This window comes from Oncorhynchus nerka, linkage group LG16 (assembly GCF_034236695.1).
Source record: "Oncorhynchus nerka isolate Pitt River linkage group LG16, Oner_Uvic_2.0, whole genome shotgun sequence".
Taxonomy (NCBI): Eukaryota; Metazoa; Chordata; class Actinopteri; order Salmoniformes; family Salmonidae; genus Oncorhynchus; species Oncorhynchus nerka.
Genome location: NC_088411.1, coordinates 34,110,071 through 34,121,752, shown reverse-complemented (window position 1 = coordinate 34,121,752; position 11,682 = coordinate 34,110,071). Strand labels below are relative to the sequence as shown.

The window sequence follows — 11,682 nt, the reverse complement described above, 5'->3', positions numbered from 1 at the left end:
TTTGACCTTGTATTCATCAGACCTGGGTCCAAATACTATTTAGGGTATTTCAATTACTTCATTAACGCCAGTGAATTAACCAGTCATTAACACGAGCCCGTTTACCACAATTAAGGTGCCACCAACCTCCTGTGGTTAAGTATGAACTTTACCATGATTGACTAACCAGGTAGAATAGGCTATTATTTAAATGGATGAATACACCCACCTCTTACTGACCATCACTGTCCTTATCCACTAATCATAACATTGATAAAAGCAACCTGGAGACATTGCTATGTGTTTAGTTATACAACTAATTTATTAGTGGTGTATGTATTCCACCCTGTCCTTAACATCTTTCATTGACTGTCAATCACCATGAGTTTGACAACTTTTAACATATTTCATTAGAATGAATTTGCATTACTCCCTGAAGATTCAAGATAAAAGTTACCAAGTTATTTTATTTGATAACCCAGTGCTGCATGAATAACAAGGGCATGAAATGTTTACTTTATGAGCATGCAATCAGCCGCACCTCAAACTTGCATTCACTTATCTGTTTAGCTAATCGTAGTTTCAGAGGTGTAAGTACTTAGCCTAGATCCCACCTGCAAATCTGGTTACCTTTCAACTGACGTCATAGCGATTGATACGCACCGGGGCAATCGCAGCTGCAAAGATCGGAACTGTCCACTTGAAGAGGTACCAACCGAAAGGGAAGGTGTTACCATGCAGCGAACGACAGGTGTGAAAACCGCGACGGTAATTGGTGAGTATATAAAGTCTACCGGTAATTTGGTGTATGTTTAGCTTCTTTTTATCGAGCCTCAAGCATGTGATTAAAGGAAAGCTTTCCTTTACTACCACTGCTGTGATACCTGACCTATAAAGATAGACCGTAGCTCCCCAATGTAGAGTAAGTAGAAAAAGTGGTCAAGTTAAATAGAGTTATGATAATATCCATATGTTTAGTATTTTCATTTGCCAAATAAATGAGTGAATTGGCAGCCTAAATGAACTTGGTTGAAATAATACTACACAATCTACTGGTTTAATCAACGCTGTTTCCACGCTACTTCAACCAAAAACATCTATGTGACGATGCTGAATGATCGTGGAAAACTGATTGAATTTGCAGTCCTTTAAAAAATGTTTTTACCCAACTTTTAACCTAAATCCAATGAACTTGTGATTTTGTTTGTTTGTTGATTTTGCATTGAATTAACAACTCAACAAAATGTAAATAAAAACTGGACCTTGAACTGAGGTCTGTGCCCAGTGGGTAGTTTAAAGGGGAACATAAGGACTGAAGTTTTGTATTCAATTTCAAGCAGTAGCCTACTTTGCAGTTTACTCAGTGTGAAATCCACTCATAAGAGAAGGATGGGGAAGGTGTTCTATCTACCAAAACATTGGAGAATAGTTCAATTACTTTAAAGTTGTTGTATTCAAACTTTTTTTTGTAAATATCTTCCAGTAGTTCTTGTTTACCAGATGACCAGCATCAAGATTTCATCCAGATCCACAGGCTGTTTTGCCTTTATGGAGGCATGCATATCAGAGTCGGCTTTCTGTGAGAAATCCTCTCTCAGAAACATATGTCATCCTAAAGGTAAACATTTTTTTGCTGCAAGAGATGTAATCTGTTTTATTTAATTACTGGGACTTAACCATATTGCCATTCTTTGAGTGAATAAAATACTATCAAGAGCCATGGAACATAAATTCAATTACAGTAGAGATAATGTTCGATTCCACCCCTGTGTGATATTGAGGAAACCTAATACTACTAAAGCAATAGCCTCAAGCCTATAGTCTTGTGTGGAAAATGGATTTCACACCTGCTATTGCCTAGAGCAGATGATGTTGTTGTCTCAACGAGAGGACAAATAGAACCTCAATGACTGTAATTCTGGGAGCTGTAGGCTACATTATTGTGGGAAATGGATTGGATATTTACATGTCCGTCTTTGGAGTCCCACAAAGCTACAACAAACCTGCCCAGAAATTCTTTGTGTTTATTCTGAGATAATCAAACAATTCATTTGGCCAATTACATGGTAGGGGGTAGCCCAGCCTTGAAAAAAAAACACCTGTTGAACAGAATACATATCAGTGCCAATGTGCATCTATTTAACGGCCTTTGAAAATCCTGTTTATCTACCTCTTCTCCTTTGTGCTCGAATCCAGATGGAAGTTGCCAAATAAAAGTCTCAAAGGTCTGTAACATGACCATCCACTCCATTCTTGACCAATATCCTACAGTGAGAGGGTGTCTGTGTGCATGGGAGGAGCCCTGTACCTCTCTGGAACTACTCACTTCACAATGCCTCCCTGAGACAGGTGCACCCATTCTCTCATACATAGTACAGATGTAGGATCTTCATTTGTTCACCCTGTTGCAGAAGAACTTTCCTGCAATTGCAGGAAATTAAAACTTGTAGTCTATTTGAGGTTTAAAAAGGCTTATTTCCACTTTAAAATTTCAGACTTAATTTCCCATAAGATACATTTATCAACCCCAACAAAAAACTCCCTTAATTATAATCCACATAATAATTCACATTTCCTGTTGCTGCTGGATTATTTTCCTGTTTTAGCAAACTGGCTAAAATTAACATCCTACATCTATCTGTACATGTAGTTTTTAGTTGTCCTATCAACACTAGTATTCTTAGTAAGGAATCAATTAAGAACAAAATGAAGCAAACCTAGTACGGTAAATGTAACTCTCCTTTGGTGATACATACAGTTGACTGGTGCTCCAAACTTTTGACTGGTACTGCACACACAAACACTTTAAGTCGGAAGTTTACATACACCTTAGCCAAATACATTTAAACTCCGTTTTTCATCATTTCTGACATTTAATCCTAGTAAAAATTCACTGCCTTAGGTCAGTTAGGATATCCACTTTATTTTAAGAATGTGAAATGTCAGAATAATAGAGACAATGATTCATTTCAGCTTTTATTACTTTCATCAATTTCTCAGTGGGTCAGAAGTTAACATACACTCAATTAGTATTTGGTAGCATTGCCTTTAAATTGTTTAACTTGGGTCAAACGTTTCGGGTAGCCTTCCACAAGTTTCCCACAATAAATTGGGTGAATTTTGTCCCATTCCTCCTGACAGAGCTGGTGTAACTGAATCAGGTTTGTAGGTCTCCTTGCTCACACACGCTTTTTCAATTCTGCCCACAAATGTTCTATAGGATTGAGGTCAGGGCTTTGTGATGGCCATTACTATAACTTGACTTTGTTGTCCTTAAGCCATTTTGCCACGACTTTGGAATTATGCTTTGGGTCATTGTCCATTTGGAAGACCCATTTGCGACCAAGCTTTAACTTCCTGACTGATGTCTTGAGATGTTACTTCAATATATCCACATAATTTTCCTACCTCATGATGCCATCTATTTTGTGAAGTGCACCAGTCCCACCTGCAGCAAAGCACCCCCACAACATGATACTGCCACCCCCGTTCTTCACGGTTGGGATGGTGTTCTTCGGCTTGCAAGCCTCCCCCTTTTTACCCCGAACAGAACGATGGTCGTTATGGCCAAACAGTTCTATTTTTGTTTCATCAGACCAGAGGACATTTCTTCAAAAAGTACGATCTTTGTCCCCATGTGCAATTGCAAACAGTCGTCTGGATTTTTTTGACGGTTTTGGAGCAGTGGCTTCTTCCTTGCTGACATCATTTTCTGGAATTTTCCAAGCTGTTTAAAGGCACAGTCAACTTAGTGTATATAAACTTCTGACCCACTGGAATTGTGATACAGTGTATTATAAGTTAAATAATCTGCCTGTAAGCAATTGTTGGAAAAATGACTTGTGTCATGCACAAAGTAGATGTTCTAACTGACTTGTGGTTGAAAAACGAGTTTTAATGACTTCAACCTAAGTGTATGTAAACTTCTGACTTCAACTGTACATTACATGTCCTTTTTACATTGCAATGCATCTGTATTTGTAGATGGTCAAGCCCTGAGCAGCTCTGTTAGACCCCGCTGGAATCCTATGAAGGAACAACCAATAACCACCAGAGATAGCTGTCTCTCTGCTCTTCATAGTTGCCAGAAGTCCCACCACTGTGCATTAGTGTATAAGAAGTTGAAGGACTCATGCCAGAAAGGAAAAAAACAGTGCAACTCTCCAAGCTCTCAGCGCCACTGTCTGTCATTGTGGATGGAACTCCAGAGCACCTCTCTGTCTAATTGTACATGCGCACTGAGCAGAAGAAAGTGCCAAGGGATATGGAGTGTCGTGAACAACAACTCCTGCATTCAGAATGCACTGGAGGCATTGGCTTCAACGGGTCTACATGATTTAAAGGACAGGTCAAATACAAGAAAGAAGTTAACTGGTAAGACAAATTTTATCTCCTGTAATTTACAGGGTATTTATTAACTTTTATTTACTTTTAAAATGGACATAGGTACAGTACCAGTCAAAAGTTTGACATATCTACTCATTCAAGGGTTTTTCTTGAGTATTTTCTACATTGTAGAATAATAGTGAAGACATCAAAAAAAATATGACATAACACATATGGAATCATGTAGTAACCAAAAAAGTGCTAAACAAATCAAAATATATTTGAGATTCTTCAAAGTAGCCACCCTTTGCCTTGATTACCGCTTTGCACACTCTAGGCATTCTCTCAACCAGTTTCATGTTTAATGCTTTTCCAACAGACTTGGAGTTCCCACATATGCTGAGCACTTGTTGGCTGCTTTTCCTTCACTCTGCAATCCAACTCATCCCAAACCATCTCAATTGGGTTGAGATCAGGCGATTGTGGAAGCCATCTTATGCAGCACTCCATCACTCTCCTTCTTGGTCAAATAGCCCTTACACAGCCTGGAGGTGTGTTGGGTCATTGTCCTGTTGAAAACAAACGATTGTCCCAATAAGCGCAAACAAGATGGGATGGCGTATCGCTGGAGAAAGAAGTGATTGCCATGCTGATTAAGTGTGCCTTGAATTCTAAATAAATCACTGACAGTGTCACCAGCAAAGCACTCCCACACTATCACATCTCCTCCTCCATGCTTCATGGCGGAAACTACACATGCGGAGATCATCCGTTCACTTACTCTGCACACTGGGGTTGGAACCAAAAATCTCAAATTGTCCATTGCTCATCTTTTTCTTGGCCCAAGCAAGTCTCTTCTTATTGGTGTCCTTTAGTAGTGGTTTCTTTGCAGCAATTTGACCATGAAGGCTTGATTCACACAGTGTCCTCTGAACAGTCGATGTTGACATGTGTCTGTAAAGCATTTATTTGGGCTGCAATCTGAGGTGCAGTTACCTCTAATGAACTTATCCTCTACAGCAGAGGTAACTCTGGGTCTTCCTTTCCTGTGGCGGGCTTCACGAGAGACATTTTCATGATAGCTCTCGATCGTTTTTGCGACTGCACTTGAAGAAACTTTCAAAGTTCTTGAAAGTTGACTGACCTTCATGTCTTAAAGTAATGATGGACTGTCGTTTCGCTTTGCTTATTTGAGCTGTTCTTGCCAAAATATGGACTTGGTATTTTATCAAATAGAGTTATCTTCTGTATACCAACCCTACCATGTCACAACACAACTGATGTTTTCACTATTAACTGATGTCTTCACTATTATTCTACTATGTAGAAAAAAGTCAAAAGAAAGAAAAACCCTGGAATGTGAGTCCAAACTCTTGACTGGTACTGTGACTGGTACTGTGACTGTTACTGTGACTGGTACTGTGACTGGTACTGTGACTGGTACTGTATAAGTGTCTGGATTTATATTGTTCTTGAATCTTTGTCCCACCCACATTGCACAATTAAAAACATGAGCTGGCGCACACCCAGAAAAATGTGTTTGTATGGAGGTCCTGATTAACGGCGAATAAACTATAAGCTCTCAAAATAAAGTCGCACACTCCATATATAAACTAGCAGTAATTTATTGGGTATTTACCAATGTTTCAGCATCACTGTGCCTTCTTCAGAGTAATGTCATGAATACTTGAACCAGGTTATGTAGACAAACAGTGCAATTAGTGCAACCAATGACAATAGTGAGGGGTGAGTCATAGTGATTAAGTTCATTAGAATGAACTACTGAAACTGTTCAAAAACAATAGATTATGGCATATTAAATATATTAGGCTATTGTTCTCATATAGAAACATCATTCAATATTTTACATCATGTTAGCATCAACATAAATGATTGTTTAATTCAATTTCACATATTTAATTGTTTCACATTTCATTTCATATTTGTTACATGTAATCTTTTGGTTCAACCATAATGAATAATAAGCATCATCAACAGGGTGAACATATTAGGTTACGCTAATAAGCCGTAGAAATAATATATACATTTATAAGACTTGTTCATAAGAAGGGCCTGAGATCAAAGTCAATATTCAGACAACTAGGGGTCAATATTTTAGATAGGATATCCAGTAAGCCTCCCTTTGTAGTAGTAGAATCTCAATGTTACTACCTCTCCTTGGTAGAGCAACATGCTCAATGCCAGTGTATTTGAGGGAGGAGATTGGATGGTTAGCTTCAACAAAGTGAGCTGCTACTGGATAGTCAATGTTCGTACACCTGATTGAGCTGCCGTGTTCAGCTATGTGTTGTTTTAATTGTCTTTTTGTTTGTCCTACGTAGGCTTTTCCACATGAACAGGTGATGAGATAGATTACTCCCTTGGTCTTGCATGAGATGATAAACCTCACAGGGATTTTTCAACCTGTATGTGGGTGTCTGAAGAAGGATGTTTTTATAGTGCTATTACACTGTGCGCATGGAATGGGTGTCAAGAGTATCTGAGTGGGCTCAGGGGGTATGTCAGATCTCACCAAACTATCTCCAATATTGCGACCACACTTATAGACCACCATTGGGGGTTCCTTGAAGAGGTGTGCGATATTTTTGTTGTCTAATTGCAGAATATGCCCGTGCTTTTTCAGGATTGCTTTCATTTTCTCTGAACTCTTGGTGTACTTGGTGCAAAAGACAGTTGCGTTGTTTTTCTTCTTTGGCTGAGTTTTTAGTAATTCCTCTCTTGGTTTTTGAGATATTTCCATCATTGCAGCATCAAGAGTTTTGTCCTTGTAGCCTCTCATTTTGAATTGATCTGTCTTTTTTTTTTAGCATTGCTGTCAAATCTGTCTGGTGGCCACAGATTAATTTAACCCTGCATAACTGGCTATATGGTAGAACATTCTTTATGGGAAGAGGATGCATACTATCCGCACATAGCAGGGTATTGTGGTCTGTGGGCGTTGTGTATAAGTCTGTGTGCAATGCATTATTCTCTTTGATGATCTAAGTCCATATAGCACAACAGAAGAAGAGTTCAACTGTGGATTGGAAAAGTAGCAGTCTGAAAGAATACGGTAATGAATTTGTTGTCCTCGTGTTCATACATTTAGAACACAGTTAGACGATTATAACTATTTATGTTACTGGAAATATTGTAGTTTGGGCTATAAACAGTATAATTGACTCGGGAACCTTATTTTTCAGTTCATGACATTGATGGGTCCTGTTTGCAACAGATGACAATCTGCCTCCATGATGATGTCTGCAACAGGCAGATGGTTCCTCTTGTGCAGACGTGTTTGGCAAAGCAATGCAACAGCACTCACTGTCGACAGGTCACTCAACAGCTCTACGCTGGTCTGCCATACAACATCGCAGAGATGTTCGTCCTCTGTGAATGTGACCCAGGCGATCCGGACTGTCTGCATATGAAGGAGGGTCTGCACAGTGGCACATGTGGAGAACATTTGGAGGAGGCCAGGACCCAAATCTGTCTCGAAATCTTTGACAACTGCCTGGGGGAGGCGCTCTGCAGGTTTGTATTGGACAATCGTGATACAACATTTTGCTGATGTTTTCATGTAGACATTGTAGTGCCTGCCTGGGTCTTTTTGCTGTATGATTTATTATATAAATATAAATGAACAGGAACCGTTTAGAAGCTCTCCTATCAAACTGCTGGGACACTGAAGACACACCATGCAGTGATTTTGCTATGGATGAATGCACTAGTCTTCTGGATCCTGCTCTTATTCTTGGAGGTGATGCAAAGTGCAGAATGGCTTTGATTGCTACCATGGGAACAACACTTCAGCATCCCTGTACATGTGGTGGACTTCACAGCAAAGACCTATACAAGTGCAACATGATGCGTGAAGTACTTCACAACCGAACGCATTTTAGTGAGTCACGTCCACAGTCATTAACTACAACACTACTTATTGGATCATTTATACGGTGAAGTTTTTTCCCCAATGGATGTGTTTATTACATTTAAATTTGACATTTTAGTCATTTAGCAGACACTCTTATGCAGAGCCACTTACATTAGTCTATTCATCTTAAGATAACTTTATTGTTGAGAGAAAATGTACTTAGTTATCAGCAAAGTCAGTGGGGGGAGTGGGGCAAATAGTTTGTGTTTCTGATTTTTTTTTTTAAGTGGCTGAAAACCTAACTGTTTTTAAAATGTATTTCAGTGTCACCAGTGAAGAAAGAAAGTACTCCTTATGTGCCACCTCCAATGACTGAATCAGAATCAGGATACGAATGGTTGAGTGGTAATGTTTTAAGTTATCCTTCAACAGTCATGCTAAATGTCACCACTGTAATGGTTGTTGTGTCTATTCAAAATGGTATTGAGACAGTCAAATCAATTGACATCCACCATGAGAGCTTCAAATCAAAGTGTGTTTTGCTTTTTCAGATCAGCTGTTGAATGTTTTTGCATACATACTGCTTGTTGCAGTAGTACTGTTGGGAGTCATGATTGTTTTTCACATACGGTAAGTAAGTATACATTAATAATAGATGCAGGGTAGAATGTGTAAACAATACAATTGTTTGATATATTGCTTTTTTTCTCATAGGAAGCACAAAGGGAACAAAAAGCCTCAATTTCACCCTCCTGATAAAAATTGTGTTGTAATTTTCTGACCTTGACACTCAAACGCGTGTATCTGTGTATATATTATCCATATGATTATGGTACAGTACGCAAAGGTATATGTCTGATAATGCAGAACCTGCATTTTCTGATCTAATTTAGATTTATTGGTATCTAACAGCTTTTTGAAAATACTATTTGATCAACATTTCCTTAGCTACTTATACTAATATGTCAAAACATGACTCTGTTTTAAGATAATTTTGTGAAATTAAACAAATGTACGGCCATAAGCAATTTCTGCTATCCTTGTTAGCTTGAGTGTCAGAACACAGTGGGGTGGTTTATGTGATAACTCCTGGAAAAAGCTGATAGCGCTCTAGTAACTGGTACACAACACAGTCAGTAAGGGACATTATACAACTGGTTATGTCAACAAGGCAATGATGGTCAAATATTGACTCATCCCTTTTAAGTGATTTTTTTTCTTGTCTCTATTGTCACTCCAATGCTGTAGAGCTGATTCAGCCTTCTTATAAGAAAAACATATCTATATATATTTCTACAGCCTTGTAACCATCCTGTTTTTCCAAGGGAGCAAAGACAAGATCTTTGTTGTATGTTAATGTTACTGTGCAATGTATTACCAGTAACCAACATGAGTTAATTATATTAGCAATATGCTAGCTGGCTATACAGAACGTGTTAGAGAATTGCATAATTAGGTTGATATATGATGGCTAACGTTGCTATGTAGCAGATGTTCATGTTTAAGGTCACATCTATGACCTGTCTCAAGTCTGATAAGATGCATTGCTTCGGCCCCCTTTTCTTGGAACCTCAACACCTTCATCCAGATGTCTACAAAATTGATGATGTGTTTATGACAATGGGAATTTTGTATTTTTTTTACATTCATATAATATATTGGTAATGTGTGTCAAAAAGATTATTGTGCGTTTAATCCTGTGATACTCTCACAGTAAGATATTTAAAGGTTTACAATTGTTTGGATTTATCTCAAGTAAAATAATAATTTAAGTAATACAATATTGTCACAAGATAATAACAAAGCTAGGCCTTGATTTTTAGGAAAGGTTGGGCAGAAGGGGCCAGTAGATGATTAGATAAATATTAGATATGCAGGCAGCACTGTAGGCAAACATTGAAAGCTTAGAATGTCATGTGTAATCTGAAACCTACAGTAATCTAGCTCTTTAACTGTAAACAATTTTGTTTAATCAACCTTTATTATCTTTATGTAGTAAACATGTTGGATTCACAGTGGTTTACCAGAACACTTCAGTTTTTTTCTGTTTATATTTCCTCCAATCCAACTACAATATAAAAAGGATACTATTGTTTATGTTATCTAACAAATCAGACTTACTGAACCACCCTTCTTTAAATAACTATTTATTTAATGCATAATATAAATGTCGCTTACTATTGCAAGATGAACCCATAGAATAACGTCACTACATACATTGAATGTATTTCTTATTATTATGGAACTTTGTCACATAATACTTCACATTGAACTGAATTCATTACTATTGAAATGCAAATTAATAAAATAATTTACTTGTGTATATTGTTTAAAAAGGAGTACAGTCTAGTGGAAGGGAGGTTAGATACTTTATTATACAACAAAGTTCATGATATTGTTCGGTGTTCTTAGAGATGTATGTTCAGAACGCCTACTTCAAGTAAAATAAACGGTTAAGAGGCTTCTCCAGGTCAAATACATTTGGCCCCTCTGACTATTGCACATACAATAGGTCAACATAAAGCTGCGGCCTACTGTGCTTTTAACTCTACAGAATCAAATGAATAGTCGCAACCATCTATATGGTTTCGAATGGGGTCATGCACTGGTGAGGATGAATTGTGTTACTATTATTTGTTTTACTCTGCATCGTTGTGAAGGGCTCGTAAGCAAGCATTTCACTGTAAAGTCTATATCGGTTGTATTTGGCACCTGACAAATAACATTTGCTTTGAAGAGAGAAAAAACAAATCAATATTTTACATGTGGAGACAGACAGACTTCCATGTTAATAGAGCAAAGGACTTGAAAATACATTTTGAGGGAGAAAAATACATTTTGAGGGAGACAATGATCGACTGGTTTAAAACCCAGCAGGACTCTCCTGCTGAGCTGGAAATGAATAGGAAGAGACCCCCACAGAAACACCATGAATAACTTTCACAACTTAGTGAGGAGTCATCTCTATCTTTCACCTCCTACCAGACAGACTATACGTGATGACTGGAAGAGGTTTTTTGGTTAAAAAAGTTCCGTTATTTCTTGAATTTAAGTAGGCCTTGTCCAACAACGTTTTAATAAAGTGCCTCTGCTAAATGGCCATCAATTGTGGTTTAAAAAAAGTATGTATATTGCACTTTGTATAGAATCATGGGCTATCTATATGCAGCATCAACACGACAAAACACTGTGCTAAAGGGAAAGGTCTTTATCTTCTTCTTGTATCAATGCACAGATTAATCACGAGGACTTGCTTCTTGCTTGGGCTACCTTGGAGTTGGTCTTGCGATTTAAGGCTTTGCAGATGAAATCACCTGCCTCTATTACCTTGGAGAGATCGACTCCCTGGAATGAAAGAAACAAGGGATCAAAGAAGCAGGAATGGTACCCTGCCAGAAGGGGGAGCCATTGCAGAATAAACCATTGTGAAAATAGAAATAGCAGGCCTACCAATACACATGACAGTTATGCAACAACAAAAAACTTGACTAATGTAAACAAGG

General features: G+C 38.1%; 2 protein-coding genes across 2 annotated transcripts in view; one reads left to right on the top strand and one right to left on the bottom strand.

Moving 5' to 3' along the window:
- Positions 1-647: 647 nt before the first annotated feature.
- gfral (GDNF family receptor alpha like) lies at positions 648-11,018 on the top strand. Its single transcript, XM_029685420.2, has 10 exons — positions 648-754; positions 1,463-1,597; positions 2,176-2,328; positions 3,964-4,353; positions 7,313-7,378; positions 7,509-7,839; positions 7,953-8,206; positions 8,504-8,584; positions 8,731-8,809; positions 8,894-11,018. The coding sequence occupies exons 1-10, from the start codon at positions 715-717 to the stop codon at positions 8,958-8,960; spliced, it is 1,596 nt and encodes a 531-aa protein (XP_029541280.1). The 5' UTR covers positions 648-714; the 3' UTR covers positions 8,961-11,018.
- The window catches only part of LOC115144398 (3-hydroxy-3-methylglutaryl-CoA lyase, cytoplasmic-like), a 30,958-nt gene continuing 29,704 nt past the window's right edge, over positions 10,429-11,682 (bottom strand). Inside the window, exon 9 of the mRNA XM_029685421.2 lies at positions 10,429-11,524. Within this exon, the coding sequence (XP_029541281.2) occupies positions 11,420-11,524 (105 nt within the window). The 3' untranslated portion in view covers positions 10,429-11,419. The remainder of the gene's footprint in view (positions 11,525-11,682) is intronic.

Bases quoted from the DNA above. Each gene is read 5' to 3' on its own strand.
- gfral (XM_029685420.2), top strand. From the start codon at position 715: ATGCAGCGAACGACAGGTGTGAAAACCGCGACGGTAATTG. The intron at 7,840-7,952 runs GTTTGTATTGGA...ATAAATGAACAG, and splicing joins CTGGGGGAGGCGCTCTGCAG to GAACCGTTTAGAAGCTCTCC. The intron at 8,810-8,893 runs GTAAGTAAGTAT...TTTTTCTCATAG, and splicing joins ATGATTGTTTTTCACATACG to GAAGCACAAAGGGAACAAAA.